General features: G+C 33.3%; 2 protein-coding genes across 4 annotated transcripts; both read left to right on the top strand.

Annotated features, from left to right (window-relative positions):
* Positions 1-303: 303 nt before the first annotated feature.
* LOC132695610 (pro-interleukin-16-like) lies at positions 304-12,615 on the top strand. 2 transcript variants are annotated; one of them, XM_060659964.1, is made up of 6 exons: positions 304-506; positions 6,439-6,626; positions 9,158-10,007; positions 10,230-10,753; positions 11,361-11,493; positions 12,376-12,614. In XM_060659964.1, the coding sequence occupies exons 2-6, from the start codon at positions 6,449-6,451 to the stop codon at positions 12,422-12,424; spliced, it is 1,734 nt and encodes a 577-aa protein (XP_060515947.1). In that variant the 5' UTR covers positions 304-506; positions 6,439-6,448; the 3' UTR covers positions 12,425-12,614. The 2 variants fall into 2 exon arrangements, with proteins under 2 accessions (XP_060515947.1, XP_060515946.1); XM_060659963.1 differs by lacking the exon at positions 304-506 and having other exon boundaries at positions 5,783-6,626; positions 12,376-12,615.
* Positions 12,616-12,748: 133 nt separating this feature from the next.
* LOC132708542 (zinc finger protein 26-like) lies at positions 12,749-16,466 on the top strand. 2 transcript variants are annotated; one of them, XR_009619986.1, is made up of 7 exons: positions 12,749-12,903; positions 13,111-13,287; positions 13,358-13,549; positions 14,562-15,148; positions 15,206-15,395; positions 15,446-15,756; positions 16,276-16,466. XR_009619986.1 is itself a non-coding variant. In XM_060680889.1 (6 exons), the coding sequence occupies exons 2-6, from the start codon at positions 13,165-13,167 to the stop codon at positions 15,599-15,601; spliced, it is 1,248 nt and encodes a 415-aa protein (XP_060536872.1). In that variant the 5' UTR covers positions 12,749-12,903; positions 13,111-13,164; the 3' UTR covers positions 15,602-16,466. The 2 variants fall into 2 exon arrangements, 1 of the variants encoding a protein (XP_060536872.1); XM_060680889.1 differs by having other exon boundaries at positions 15,446-16,466.
* Positions 16,467-16,468: the final 2 nt, after the last annotated feature.

The raw sequence follows: 16,468 nt of genomic DNA, 5'->3' as shown, positions 1-16,468 counted from the left end.
AAGTTTGACGTAAGACGAGTAAATTAGCTTCAGTTAGTTCATATCACCCCCAAAAATAATTTAATCTCGACGTTTTCCTGCGGTGATTTCTCGGACTAGGAACTACGGAAAATAAGAATAAATCTAGCCAACGATTAAGAGAAGCACGCACCTGTTATCATATTGCCGTAGGTGACCATAGCTAAAGAGTTCCACATGAGCAATCGTTAACAATTATGATTAAAAACGTGATGGTAAGGGTATTTAGAACTGCGATATGAGTAAAAGCCAAGTTGGCGAACGGTAGTAAACAGTTTTATATGCGGTGCGCTGGTGATAGGTTCGTTCGTGCGCCGGTACTGCTTTCGTACTATCCCTTGCTACGTGCATAGGGCAGTGACATCGCTAGTTAAATGTCTCTAGGAGACCGCGAACAACCATGTGCGTTACTTAAACACACTCGGATTTGGATTTACGTTTAATACAATATTTTTCCGTGCGCTATTGTTTATATATGCTCGACCGAAGTAAGTTTTGTTGTTTTTTTAATCGGCTTATTGCTGATCGCGCGATTTTTGTATATTGTTTTAAGAAAATATGCTTCCATTTAAAAAGCGGTAAAGCGGTTTTAAAACGAGAGATAAATCATATTTACCTTGTAACAGGAAATAGGTACGACCTGACGAATTGTTTACATAGCTATATATGGAAATATTTTCCCCAATAAAACGGTTAAAAAAAAGGACGAGCTTTTATAAACAAAGTCCACCGTTCGTAATCGAAAGTTACATAATAAGCAGCGTACCGGAGTATTTCAAAGGACCTCCAGTAACACAACATTCCAGCAACAAAATGCCCGGAGACATGAAAGCGAAATTTTTGGTTTAACTCGCCGGGGCCCGTTGGATTTGGCAAAAATCGAGAATCGGCGTCCCGCCACTGACTGCTACGCGAAATTAGGATCGGAATAAATATAATAAAATTTACTATAACATTATAAACGTCGAAATTAATACGAATTGCTCGAGGGGATTGACGGAATTCCATAGCCAAGGTTGCGTTAAGCAAAGTGATATTTCGTTTTCAAATGCGTAAGATTTTTAACTCAATCACTACTATAATTAGGAACCCTAAATGAACAAATTTGATGGCCGGCGAGACAATCCACTCGAATTCAACCCTGGAGATTTGTGAAACAAATAAGAGAAACAAGTTCAGCGAGGACACAAACGGTTCTAAAAATTGCGATAATACGTGCATCTTAATCAGGTTTTGCATTTCAAGTACGCGTGTCTTACTTGTACGATATTCGGAACAGCCTGTTTTACTATATAGAAACTTTTTATTGCAAAATCTACTGTGGCACATTTTCTTAACGACCGGTCAAACGCAAAACCATTTTAAACTCATGAATATCAAACGAAAATGGCAACTTGGCAATTATATAAATTAACGAGCTATAAGAACAAAATAACTTCTCAAAATTCAATTGAACTAATGACCATTTCGACACTCCAATTCCATAACATTTCAAATTTAATAATGGTAAATGGAATATTAAAACATTGAAAATTGTGTAAAATAGTTTTCTCAATTTGCTCATTCTTGCCTTTAGATCTTGGTTACTGGCAATTCTAGTAAAGCAAAGGCAAAAAATAATTAGCGAAAACTGTAAAAATAACAGTTTCAAGGAACTTATTGTTAGCGTTTGCGGCGAATATGCAAAATAACCAGGAGCTGCAATCTGCACAACGACATATGTACTTGACACGAGTATATGATATTATAAATAATTATATACATGGTACCGATAAATGAATATTTAATATATTGAATACCTGAACTTTCAACTTTATTTATCGCGTTTTTATAACAATCTACAAATTAATGCCATCGAGAGGAAATGTGGTAAAAACACGCAGCATCCTTACTTTGACAATAGCTGCAACATAAGTTCCAAAACTATAATAGTGAGAACGGTACATCGGACGATAAATTTATATCATGGGAAAAACATCATCCAGGTATTCTAATTATTCGAGATATGTGCAATGCTGTAAATTCGCAACGCATTTCTCACAAAGGATAAAATAATAATCAACCTAATAACGCAATATACTGACTAGACATCTTATTTACTTATTTAATTACAAGTGAGAAAACTGGGCAAGCAGATTTTGTGACGCCAAACACATTGGGACAACCACGGAAAAAACATCAAGTTGCACATATCAACCCCTAAAGTTGTTACTCGAATTATTTCTATATTTTCGATTACTAATTATTAGTCTTAAACAACGAATTATTTCTTTTTCGAGATGTATCTTGTTACTTTTTAAAATTTATTTTTTTATATTGAAATCTCATTCAATTGATTGAGACTTTTACGTATGATGTATTAAAAACTGGTCCAGGGAGCCCAAATAAATCTTCCTAATGGATCAATATCAAAGGTTATTCACGCACTCACGCATGTTGTGTCTATCCCCGTGGATCAAGGCGGCTGCACTCATTTGGTCAATATCTTTTATTACGCAAGGGGAAATCAAATATCAAATTGTTTATGCTAAACAGTTAATGAACAAAAGGCGATGAAAATTTATTTATCTGAAGACAGCGAAATCAAAAATACATGAGTTATTTAAAAATATTAACGTTAAAATAGAGAGTTGAGCCAGGAAAGCGGTCTAACCATTATGATTCTACAGCCATTCAAATAAAAAAAAATACAAAACACCCATTTTCATCTGTGTATTATTCAAAACGGTTGTAAATATAAATTTGTGTGAGCACTCTTCTGCCTTTTGATAAAACTGACAACACTGCTTCACTGAAAACAATTGAAATCGACTGCATAAGTTCGAAAAGCAAATTTCCAGAACGATGCTATGTGCTGTTTTCCGTAAATGTCTATAAATTTATTTAAAACCAATCATCCTGTATATTAAATATTTCTCACGTCAACACATCAAATATATTACATATGTTCGTTAGTTTGGACATTATACAAAGAAAATTTAAGATCTTTTTGCCCCAACGTGCCCCATGGGTGTCGATGGAGTGGAGAAGAAAAATGCACGTTTCTTAAACATCGGCGAATGTATTGTTAAAAATCCATTATTTTAATGCCACACGAAAAGCGTTTTAAGCAAATTACGTTTTAACTTAATTTTAATTGGATTCCGGTCTGTAGTTTTGTTCTGTACTTTTCAAAATATAAGACTGCATTTCATAAAACGTACGCGTACAAACATACTTTTGCAATCGACAATCGGAACACGTTTTGAGAACGTTTGTTAGTCTACGAGAATATGTTAATATCCACGTGATAATACAGCTACATTAAATCAAGTATCAACGCGCATATTTTCACGTGAGTTCAACTTTCTAATGTTAAAAGAAAGCCTTTTTGCTTTCTATTACCCCGCCCACATCGGCTGCGTTTTTTTAAAAGGAAAAATCAAAATTTTGGGCTATATATGAAAAAAAGCAGTTTTCTGATGTTTCCAGAGAGATTTTGATAATTACGTTTCTTCTGTGCATTATATACTCTCCAACATTTTTTTTTATTTACTAACGTACCGAACGATAAATTCCAATGAAAAACTAAATTACGAAATAAACAATAGGCAATTCATATAACGACATCGGTGAAAAATCAATGATAAATATTGCCAGCTTGGTGTATACCTGGGCTTTTATTTTGTTCAAACCCATACGCGCCTTTGTGAGGTCATCATTGAAAATATTGTAAAATCGCACAGAAATCGGAACAGTGAATAATATGCAGACGGCAAACCAAAACTTTAGGCTACAGACAAGGTCACTTGAAAAACGTATGTCAAACTTGAATAAATGATATTAAAATGTTTGCAATACCTTGCGTAAAATGCTTTTTATTGTTTGTCAAAATGTTCAAATAATCACTCGAAATTTAAGTTATCCACAGGACTAGAATAAAAGAAAACAAAAATTGGCTTTTTATATAAACAAAAGAGCAACTTTTTAACTTTTTTGTAGCACATGGGCCGAGTTAACTACAATAAACAATAAAAAATGACATGGATTTTTTTGAAATAATTTTTATTTGTGTTTAAAAAAACTTTTTTTTTTATCGATATCGATAATTTCTAAAACCTGATCATTGCTTCGAAAGGATTGATAAAGTCTCACGTAATATTTATGGGTAATATTTTCGGAACATAAAAAAAATCCAAAATGATCGACGAAAGTGAAGCACTTATTTGGAATTCGAATGGGAAATGATCAATAAATCCGAGTATGTGTGGACTATGGGCAATTTTTAAATTGGTATTCTATTCTTGCGAATTTAATGGGTTTGTCGACCTTCCATTGGTCGATTCGAACACAAAAAAACTCTCGAACAATAGAAAACTCATTTAGAAACGTGGAATGACAACCGGAGACCTCCATCAAGAAAGATGCTGCAAATGACCTCTTATCTTTACTAATAAAATAACATCACTATGCGTTACGGGACCTGAAAATCATTCTTCCCCAGCGTGTATAGTGGGTAAAGTTATTGTTTTAACGACATCAAATTAATCGCTGAATCGTGCGGACCAAGTAATATATATTTATTGCCAAATAAAACATCGAATGGATTTTTTTATAGGCCTCGACACAATCGGCCCAACAGAATTACCATAGGAAGAATCGATGAACCGTTATCGAAACTAAATTTGTATATATAGAGTGGTGCGGAAGTCAAAGGTCAAAGTTGAAGGCACATTTGTTTTATTATTATCCACAGTACATTTTTGGTATTGCCTCAACATTTTCTTTTTTCTTTTCGGCTCTCTCTTCTGCATATTTGTATACCCACCCACTAACCGCTGGTTTATGACAGTTATGCAGGGTGATCCATAAGGAATTGCCAATCTCTAAACTGGAAATACTAGACACCAAATATTATGTTTTAGCTCATTATGTCGCTGATTTTTTATTGTGCGCAATGTTATGAAAATTTGAAAGACGTTCATTTTTTATAGAAGAGGTTCTCTTGTTTAGGCCGTCTAATTCTCCCGGTTTTTGATCTATTTGCATTTGATAAAGAATAAATAAAGGAGTTTAATAAATAAAGAAGTTTTGTTGAACACTCAAAGTACACTTAACACTATGTATAAAGGTAGATAGACGGTGGTCAATTCCAACAATTGATTTGACGTTTTTGTTAGTTTCTTTTTCTATGAAAACTTAAACACACACTAAGCAGATAAAAAATATGATTCAATTAGAAGCAACGTTCAATTAGGTTTTCATTTCGTAATTGTCATGTCAAAAAACCTAAAACCTTATAAAAACTTTCTCAATTAATGAGAAAATTCATAATAAAATTTAAATTTTGCACACCCTGGATCTCCTATAATTATCGCAGAGATTGCCCATTTGAAACACCCTGTATATAATTCACTACACTTATAAATATTTTTGTTGTGATATTAATTGTTGAAATATTTTTTTTTAAATCTTTTAGGCTGTAATTGACGGCCATTTAACGCATTGTTTTGTTTCATTCACTTATTCAATACTTCATTAACTTTTGTTACTATATCGGATTAATAAATGCTTAATTATTATTATTATTATTATTTAAAATCAAACTAACCAACGTCCTTATTATGTTTTATTACTTAAATTTACAAAGAGCTGTGAAAATACAATGCAAGGTATTTTCTAAATTTTAAATTAGAACATTTAAATATTTCGAAGAATCTGGTGACTTTAGTGGAGTGGCCATTTTAAATGTTCAATGCACATGGTAACAATAAAGTTAATACATGAAAAAAACAAATATGTTCTATGTTCAGAATCTTCATTATTTTCAAAAGTTTAATTTTTTAATAGAAACATTTGTTGTGCCAGCATCCATTGGAACAATTAACGAAGATTGTTGTCTAAAACGCTATATAATTAAAAGAATATTCTAACCAATCAAACAAAATCAAAAATATTTTTATGTTTTTAGCTAGTTTGGATATCGATTTGTGGGACATCCCGTGTATGCGAACGCCAATGGGAATTTATTAAAATTTTCGCCTTGACGATGACCGAAACAAATCGAAACGTTTCGTATTCGATACGTCTTTATTCCTTTCGCTCTGATTGTTTGACAGTTGTTTCTAATATTTATTACGGCCCGGATCGAAACGCATTCCGCAAACTGATAATCAAGAATTTCTTTAGAATTATAATAACCGATAAATTGCAGCGTTTGCTGCATGTAGAACGCCGCAATAGAACGGAAGTCTAAAACCCCCCTCAAAATGGCAAATATATAGATTATTACGAGTAGTAAATTATTTATGATCGCTATAGGTTGATCATAAATACCATGCAAAGCGTTCCGTAATGGCTTCTCGTGATATTTCTCAAGGCGATGAGAGAAAATTAGATACGAAAGCGATGACATATGTATCCGACAATATGGTACTCAAGTTTCAGGAAGATGAAGTGGTTTCGGAAACAGGACGAATCTCCGCGTTTGCTTAGTCTATCTCCACTGCGTTCTTCGGAAAACCAAGATGTTCTCACTCATAGTCCATCGGAGAAGAGAGATGGCGGAAATACGGAGCCTAATTCGCCGAGGGCATCAAAATTCAACGCCAAACATCGTTCAAGAATCGGTGAGTTTATTTTAACAGTTTTGTACGAACGATACAACATTGTTGCCCTTATATTAACCTAATTAATTAAGTAATTTTGTCATCTCATTTTTTTCATTTTTATTTCCAAAAAAGTAGAATAAGCTAGGGTAATCTTATTTTGAAACAAATCAGAATTTCAAATTAAAAATTGAAATAAAAAAAAATATGGTGATAAAGATGCTTAAGAATCTCCATATGTTTTTTACAAAAAAAAATGCGCCAGATTTATGTCATTAGAGGACTGCTAAAATGTAACTATAATAAGAAAGAGATATTCTTAATTAGACATGACACAAAATTGTAAATTACCAAATTAGTAATTAGTAACGAAGAATATTTAAATAAATCACAGTCACTTCAAGTGAAAATGCTACCGATTATAGGAGGTGTGTGTGTGTGTGTCGTTGAAAAAGTAAACATTTACTGCTTATGTGAGCAATGTATAATAATAAAATATTTATGTATATATTAACAGCATAAAAACACGCAATGCTTCCTAGAACGTTTAAAATGGGTCTTTAAATTGTTCTAACGAAACTTATAGATTTAACATTTTCGTTCCATCATTTTAGAGAACCATAGCGTCTACAACGTAATACAATAAACAAAACCATTTCCATTTCCCCGCTCTTAAGAATGTCGAAACCAATTGCCGGTACTGGGCAATAAATCGTGGTTTATTTTAGTGCAAACTCGATTATGCATTGCGGAGAAACTCAATTTATATTAGTCACATACAGAACGCCTTTGTTCTCAAAATTAACAATAGCGACAAAACGAAAAACAACTTGCAAAAAATATGGACTTAAAACCAATGAAAATAGAACAAATTTGTAGTTCTAACAAATCCAAGAGAAGAAAGGCTCTACACCAAATATGAAATTTAATTTATCTAAGTCACAAATAAACTTAAAAAGGGTAATTTTTTTACAAATTAGTGTTATCATAAAAAATGGTGATGCTGCAATCAAAATAAGAAATTCCACACTTTATTAACCACGGTATTAAAATTAATAATTACATTTCTACAACAAATAAGATCCGAAACAATATCATATATTAAATTATTAGTTATTTTTACTACCATGAACACTAATCTTCTAAATCAGGAAAACATACATATTTTTCATTTTTAATTAATATTACAAAAACATTCTTGGTAATAACTTATCATGTAAATTTTCGATTATATATAAATAACATTTATGAAACAGAATTAGTAAAACATTTTTTATTTATATTACCTCAACTGATTCAAACAATAAAGCCGATTATTATAAAATATATTAATGTTTTTGTAAATAAATTTAATTTCTTTATTTTTGATAAAGTTTTTATTTAAATATAAATTTTGAATTATCGAATAATTGAAATAATTTGGAATTTTTTCTAAAATAAACTTATCTGAATCAATTTAATAAATTAATATTAATAACCCCCCACCCCCTTTAATTTGAAGAGGCATTAAATTACTAGTTATAATTCCCACTTAAACAATAAACTCCTTGTGAATCAGAAAAGCATTTCCTCAATTTTTACCCTTAATTAATTCATGTATACATTAATACATTAATCATGTAAATTTTTGAATAACATGAACACAATTGCTTTTATTTATATTGCCACAACTGGTTTAACGAATAAAGTCGATAAAAATATAATAAATTCTTTTTTTTTTTTCATAAAATTTTTTATTTGGGGTAATACTAAAAATAATTGTAACTCTTTCTGAATAATTATTATCAATAATTTCCTTTCTATTAAGATTAAAGTGTGCGTTTGCATCAATATTTCAAAGGTTGTTAAAATTAGTGTTACACAACAAAATTTGGATGGGGACGCGTTTATGACACCTTCGACGGAAACTAGGTGGTTCCGCTTTTGAAGGGATCTCTTCCAAAATGTTATCGTGTAAAACTAGTTTTTACAAATATTTTTGATTTTTTTCTCTTTCTTTTATTTCTGGAAATGCGTTCATGATACCTTCGACGGCAGCAGGGGTTCCACTTTTGAAAGAAGCTTTCTAGGACCCTTCGATATATCTCCTTCAAATTTTAGCATGTAACACCAATTTTTAAATATATTTTTGATTTTTAAAAAAATTGTCTTCTCTTTTTTAATTAAAAAAAAAGATTATGATAGCTTTTATGGCAGCTAGGGGGTTCCATTTGTGAGGCGTAGTTATTGATAGTCTCCCGGACGATCCCCCAAATTTTGGTGCAAACGCCAATGTCTATAATTCGTCGCTAATTTCATACACGTTTAAGATTTTAGAAATGAAATGGAATGCTATAACATTTATTATGGGGAATGTTGGTACGTTATTAAGAAAAATTGTTCAATAATTTAAAATGTTACAGCCTTGTTTAATTAAGACCACAAAGGCCCTTTTTCTCAATTAATGTCCTTAATTAATTAAATATATTTGGGCCGATATCTAAATCTAGCACGAAATAATAATTATTAAGTGATTTTGTTAAAACGCTCCGTATATAACACATTTGTTCCAGATATGACCCCAACGTCGTGGGCAAGACGACATTACAACAAAACAAATACGAACTTCTACAGCGTAGAAGACAGTGTAGTTTTTATTGACAAATCTGAAAAAAAGAGACACAAAAGTCAACCGAGATTTACCAACCCTGACGAGAAGAAAAATCCTCTGTTAGACAAAGTGAAACATACGAGACTATCGTGTTTTCGATCTGGTTCTAGCGCTTCCACTATGAACGATGATACCCCTTCGTCTAGTGCCACAGAGTCCAGCCCATCGAAACCTAGTGATAACGATAACGACAATGTAGATTGCGGCGAAGACAGCCTATCACGATCATCCTGTTTCGCTGCCAAATTACGCGCGATGTCCGAAAAATATTTGAACTCCAAAAGTCGCTTCTTAAATAAAGTGTCCAAAAATTCGTCCGAATCTAAAATGGCCAAAAAACTTGTCAAAAAGCGCAGCTTCTCGTACGGCGCTTTGCCCGATTTAGAAACGTTCCCCAAGGGCGTAATCTATCACGATGGCGCCCAATCCAATGAAGAAGATCGTTTTTTATTAGACCACGAAGACAGTGACAGCGGGATCTTGGTGAACGATTCGTTTGCGTCGGCATTTAACGACTCGTTCATATCACAATCGACCGAAGAAAAAATCACGCACCTATTAGAACGCACTAACGGACGTCGAAATTCATTTTCGGATGCAGTTTTTCACAATCCCTGCAATAAAAAAGTCGTGTCGGTGAAATTGGTGAAACAGTATCCGGAAGAGGATTTGGGGATCTGCATATCGAGAAGCAAACAAGCATCGTGCGACTATTTGGTCGGCGAAATTCTACCTGATAGTTTAGTTTCAAGGTCAGTTAATTTTGTAGTTTCTTTGTGCCACTTTTATGACGCAATAATTTTAATGATTCCGCGAAATCAATTCCCGATAGATACGAGAAAGAACCAAGGCCTTGCTAGTCTAAATTGTTAAGCTGGTCGTAGCTTCAACTAATCCCGATAGTACTCTTGAAACCAAACGTAACCCCGAGATTGGTTTACTAAGCGAGAACCAAAATTTTGATTTTTTTTCAGAGAAGGGAGTTTGCAATTAGAAGACGAAATCGTCAGCATAAATGGTACCCCTATAGGTAATCTCAGCATTGCGGAAGCAAAGAGATGCCTAAACCCGTTGAACCTAACTATAGAAGTGGTTGTATTAAGATCTCCCATCAAAGAGACTTCAGTGGACTTCGAAAGCAACAGAAATTCGCTAATTGAAACCAAAATGGACGGCAAACGTCAGGGTTTTCAAAAAAACAACGCCATTCACGGCAGTTATAATAAGATGTCGCGACGGTCTTCTTCAAAAAATATTATCAACAACACGCGGGATACGAATGGAGCCGAATCGGCTTCCAATTTTTGTACATTGCCCCGCCGTCCTGCTTCGACCTTATGTACTTTTCATACCGTCACGTTAGAAAAAGGAGTGGGAAAGAAATCTCTTGGATTCACTATAGTGGGCGGTAGTGATTCCCCTAAGGGTGCGCTTGGGATTTTTGTGAAAACTATCATGTTCAACGGACAAGCAGCTGAAGATGGAAGACTAAAAGCGGGTACGATTCTTCAATCATCTCTCTTTAAATTAGTAATATTTTATTCATGTCCTTCCAATCTCGCGTCATTTTTTTTCTATCATTTTCGATTTTGATTAAATGAAAGTATTCGAATTTTTGAAGATCTTCTGCTAAGAGAAAAATGTGGAGCTTGCGCAAACGGTCATTTTTTCTTTTTTTTCTTAAATCATCTGTTTGCTATTTACAAAAATGTCATTCATGTTCTTCCCATCTCGCATCATGCCCTTCGAATTGATCATTTTTAGTTTTCATTAAATAAAGATGTTCAAATTTTTGCACAAAAATAAGTTAAATTATTATAATTATTAATATACTGTAAATAAAAAAAGAAGTTTGCCAAAGCAATGGAGCTAATAAAAATCTTCATTATAGGACAAAATATAGCACAATTTACGCCGCGTTGAGTTTTAGATCGCGAAATCGATACGCGGTATTCGATACAACAGCTGTCGACTTCCTATAAGTCTTCTCGATAGGTGGTGCGGTTTGCTGAACGAAAATAACTTTAATCATAATTTTATAGCCTATTAATTTTGCTTGAAATAATGTATCGGCCATATCGTATACTAGTAACTGTTATTTGCAGGAGACGAAATACTTGCAGTCAATGGTCAAGTTTGTCACGATATTTCACATGCCGATGCCGTGTTGCTATTCAAGAGCGTTAAAAGCGGACCGATTACTTTACACGTTTGCAGACGAAAGAAAAACAAACGCGCGTAAGTTAATCAACTTCTTTAGATGCAGTAATTTATTTAAAACCCATCATCGGCAAATCGCCTGCTCACAGAAAAAAATTGAAATGATAAAAATTAAGGCGTGAAGCTATCGAAAGACAATGCCAAACATAAATATACATATGTAAAAAAAAGTCTTGGGGGAAGAAAATATAATGTTTCTTGGGGTTTAGTCTTAGTGTTGTATTAGTGAAAGTTTCCTAGATAGATATTACATTACAAAAGAAAAGTAAAAAGCACAAACCATAACAAATAAACAAGAAAGGTAAACATACTATTTTCACAAATTCATTCAAATAAATGAAAAAACATATATTTTCATTTTCATATTATAGCTATATTTTTTATTTTGTTATTTAACATCCAGAAATATCCAAAATACGGAGGAAAATATCAAAAATGCAAAATACAGAGGAAATGATTAAAAACGCAAAATACAGCGGAAACTAGATTACTATTATTAAAATTAATTAATCAATTACTATGAAAGTGTCATAAGAGCAATTTAATTTAACTTAAAGACTGCCACTTACTGTTGACAACACAACATTTAATAGGAACTTAAGATATTACAGATTTTATTTAGTTTTATACAGGCTTTCATAGTTGGCAATCAATTGTCACGCCTAGAAATTTGACAATTTTTTTTAACGGTATGACCTGCATAATCAAAAGACCAATGAAGTGAGTTTGCCTTATCATTAAAATTTTGAGACAAACTGGCAACTAGCGTTATTTCTGCACCGTCTGTAATTTTAAGTACGTCAACACAATATTGAAATATCGATGAAATTATAAATTTTACATGCTTAACCGAAATAGGTTTTTAAAAATATTTCATTAAATTTAATTTTATGATTTCAGATCCAAAGCCAAATCTTGTACCAACATAACGAAACCAAATGGAAATTAGGACAAATGATACATAATTATCTAACGCAAAGGACTGAATAACTAAATAATTGCATATATATATTTGTATAAATATTTTTTCCAAAATAAAGTTATTTCGCAAAAAGTTCGTGTTTTTTTTTTGTTAGTCGGTTGATTGCATTGCGAAGTGGGTGCAACGAAACAGGAAATCGAACAAACCCAGCCAAATACACTCAAATAACCCCTGTATTGATTTAAAGAATGTATAAATGCACTTGCGTCATGAAACAGCTCCCAAGTTACTGGGGCTGAATGGTTCTTATTATTGATTTTAAAAGGGAATCGTTTGAAACGATAGGCATTCTGCGTCAGCGCCGCGCTGGCCACAATGGCGGGAATATTTTACACATGTTTGACGTATGTCGATCAAAAAAAAGTGCTATATTTTTCGGATAGATTTTTCGCGAACTCGTCGAAAATTGCGAATGATGGTTTTTAGTTATCAGTGCAATCGCGACGGTACGTAGAACGAAATGGAAACTATTGGAGCTTTTTTTTCAAATTATTTCCACAATATAGTTGAACGTATTAGGTTTTTTAAAAGCACGCAGAAATTGTATGAATTGTACCTATTCAGTGTGTGCGCAATGCTGTCTATTAACCGACCGTGTAGTTCTTTTTTATGTTCTGTATATCTAATTAGCGCCCCGATGTAACTCTTTGCAGCCCGGTCGACGCAGTTTTCGATCAGATTTTTATCCAATGTAGACATAAACGAAAATGGATTTTGGAAGATGGTGTCGAATTTGTTCAGTTGAAGTCAAGTGCGGTGTTTTTTTATTCGGTGAAGAGGCGAAACGTTCCTTTTTACACGCCAAAATCAGAAAATACCTCAGCGTTTCCGTAAGTCTTCTACCCTACCACCCTACCGATCCCGGCGTTTATTTTTTGTTTGCACATTTTGAGTTTTTAGATTAGCTTAGAGGATCGACTGCCTAAAATGATCTGCGAGGGTTGCATTTTAAAATTGGACGGATTTCATAAATTCGCAACGATGGCTATTAAAAATCAAGAACGGATGACAAAATTTCTTTTATCCAGTAACGATGACACGGAATCGACCAAATCTGAAACTAAATCTTTGCTGCACACGTATTTAACCAAGGTAAAGCTTTTTTTTGTTTTTAATAAAAAAAAACGTGACATTAATTTTATAATGGAACAGATTTTTAATGATCCAAATATATGTCAGATAGAATGTCAGGTATTTGGTTAATAGTCTCAAAAATCCGGACGTTGTCGACATTGTCGACATAAGTATTATATTTTTATTGACTGCAAAACTAGACAAAAATTTTATTTAGAATCCTCGTACAGGATTTTGTTTTCTGTTTGTTTCGAAAATTCGCAAAAAAAATGATTTTAAAAATTATAGCAGGCGATCAAAGTTATACGATTTAATAACATATTTTACCAAATATTTTGTTAAACATAACCGAACTTAGAAATGGGGTTTGCGGAATTTTTGTGAAAAATAAGTATCCATTTGTTATATGTAATTATATTTTTAATTTTTTTCTAGAAATATTTGTTTAACAAAATTGCTTTCAAAGTATTAATTTCTTTTTTAAATTGGGGTTGAGTACTATACAAGAATACGACGTTTTTTCAAATGAGCACACCATTATTTGTTTTCAAAATATATATTTTTTAATATTACTAAATGAAGCAATAAGCAATCGATATTGGATTTGGACAATTATGAAAATTATGAAAACTTAAGGTAACTGCCCCGTGCAGAGGCCTTTGGTGTAGCTCTCGTGGTCAGAGCAATATTGGAATTTGGTCCCAATATACGATTTCTTGATCTGCACCCTCCTCAGACTTGTCTGCATTAAAGTCTTTTTTGCGGGGCTACTTTAAATGTACATTGTCATTGTCAAAAAATGGCAAGAAATTTTAAGAGAGAACGACAATGTGCGACCACGAAGGCGGACATTGAGAAGTGCGCGATTATTCCTATAATTAACTGTGATTAAAACAAAATTATTTTGATTAAAAAAATGCTTATGTGAAAATGTATTTAGTAGTAGCAAGTAGTCGATTTTATGTTTATGATGGCGGACCTTTTTTATTTTTTGGTAATAAATTAAAACGTAAAATGGGACGTATTTTAGGGAGTTATCGAAAAAGATGTTCAAAATGACACCGAAATAACCGAAATGGAAGTAAGAGTCGATCCAATGGCCATCCTTCAGTGTTGTATGGACGACGATGTCGATGAGGAAGACGAGCCTGCAGATGACGAAGACGACGACGAAAAATGCGAAGAGAAAGAGGAGGAAGAAGATACGCAATCGGAACCCGAGTCTGGTTCGACACAAGAAAACCTGTCGGAGAGTGAAAACTGCGAAAATACGTGCATTATATACTTATGTTCAATATGCAAGCGAAGCTTTTCCACGGAGTTTGCTTTGCAGGACCACATGTATATACATTCGAGCTCATACACGCGAAGGATATTAAGTTTTAGTTTGAATGAGCTACAGAATCATATAACCAACAATGGTAATGATAAGCAGCAAGACAACGCTCAAGAGAAAGCCGAGAACGGGAAAACCGACGAACAAATTACCGAAGAATCCAACGATATTTACTCGTGCCCGATATGCGCTAAAAGTATTTCTACCAAAGGAAACCTTAAAGTTCACTTAGAAACGCATAGACCGAAAGGTCAATACGGTTGCGACATTTGCGGAAGAGTGTAATTGCGTTACTGCTTTGGGATTTTTAAAATCATTTAAACCCTTTTTAATTCCAGATTTAAGACTCAATGCAACTTATATCGTCATAAAGAATATCATCAAGGCATCCAATTCCCTTGCGAAGTCTGTGGCCGAGTTTATCCTACGAATAGCACCCTGAGGGCTCACTCCATCACACATAGCGACCTCAGGCCACACAAATGTCCTTTGTGTGATAAAACATTCAAAAGAAATCAAGACTTGAAAGTAAGCGAAGCAAAATTGAGTTTCGTTAAGGGCTAACGCAATTTTTGTAGTTTCATATAAATCAGCACACAGGTGCCAGACCATATCAGTGTCCTTATTGTCCGAAGGCGTTTGCTAGTTCAGGAAATTGTTTTTCACACAGAAAAAGGATGCATCCTATAGAAGTCGAGCGAGACAGGGAAAGAGCTGCCAAAATTATGCGATAGTAACGAAGGTTCCAGTCAACAAACTAATTTTGCCTTCCAATTTCGTCGACCGACAGTATAATTGCGAAAGCAAGTGGGTCGGACAAGTTTACTGAACCAGAAAGGACACTTTTTCTCTTATAATATGGCGAATTGCGGGTTTATTGTAAATATACGTAAGTTTTTTCTCGATATAATTAAATCCGATTTTCTTGTCATTCGAAATTTTCAGTTCAATTATTTATATGTTTTATGCCTGCGCAATATGAAACGAACCAACTTTTTTTTAAAATAATATTACATATGTATGTCATAACTGTGAAATTAAACTGCTGAACACTCGAGACATCTACATTTGCGTTTTTTATCTTTATCGCTTAATTAATGATTTCCTATCCTGTATATTAAAAATTTAATGAAATAAAAAAGAATACCTTTGTATTCAGGCTAACAATTGTTAAACGGAGATAATAATGAGCCACAATTTTTGTTCACGATCTGTTTCGAGTGTAACGTCGTTATTTTTAAAAATAGTACCCCTACTAACAATCATTCTAATTTCACTCACAGAAGATTGCCTTAACATGAGGTATGACGTTTATTCATCTTGAACGGATAGGTTTAGCGAACCTCAAGATTACAGGGACAGTTCACTAAATTTTATTATATCTAGTGATTCCCGGAAAATATTTTAGGTAAAGGATCCGTACTGAAACCGGAGTGCAAGACTTGGCGTGGAATCAGTTTAAATATTACTAAATGTTTTCTCAAAATATATGTGCACAATAATTGTGATGTAGATATTTGTCTAATTGTATAATTTAGTACTGATTCCATTAATCTTTTACTACGACTGATAGCATTATCAGTATTATAACGTGTAAGTAG

This window comes from Cylas formicarius, unplaced genomic scaffold (genome assembly GCF_029955315.1).
Source record: "Cylas formicarius isolate icCylForm1 unplaced genomic scaffold, icCylForm1.1 PGA_scaffold_12__32_contigs__length_19106922, whole genome shotgun sequence".
Taxonomy (NCBI): Eukaryota; Metazoa; Arthropoda; class Insecta; order Coleoptera; family Brentidae; genus Cylas; species Cylas formicarius.
This window is presented reverse-complemented; position numbering and strand designations above follow the sequence as displayed.

Coding starts and splice junctions, on each gene's coding strand:
- LOC132695610 (XM_060659963.1), top strand. CDS start 6,413: ATGTATCCGACAATATGGTACTCAAGTTTCAGGAAGATGAAGTGGTTT. Junction 6,627..9,157: donor CAAACATCGTTCAAGAATCG/GTGAGTTTATTT, acceptor CATTTGTTCCAG/ATATGACCCCAACGTCGTGG. Junction 10,754..11,360: donor AGATGGAAGACTAAAAGCGG/GTACGATTCTTC, acceptor TGTTATTTGCAG/GAGACGAAATACTTGCAGTC.
- LOC132708542 (XM_060680889.1), top strand. CDS start 13,165: ATGGATTTTGGAAGATGGTGTCGAATTTGTTCAGTTGAAGTCAAGTGC. Junction 13,550..14,561: donor TGCACACGTATTTAACCAAG/GTAAAGCTTTTT, acceptor GACGTATTTTAG/GGAGTTATCGAAAAAGATGT. Junction 15,396..15,445: donor AAAGAAATCAAGACTTGAAA/GTAAGCGAAGCA, acceptor CAATTTTTGTAG/TTTCATATAAATCAGCACAC.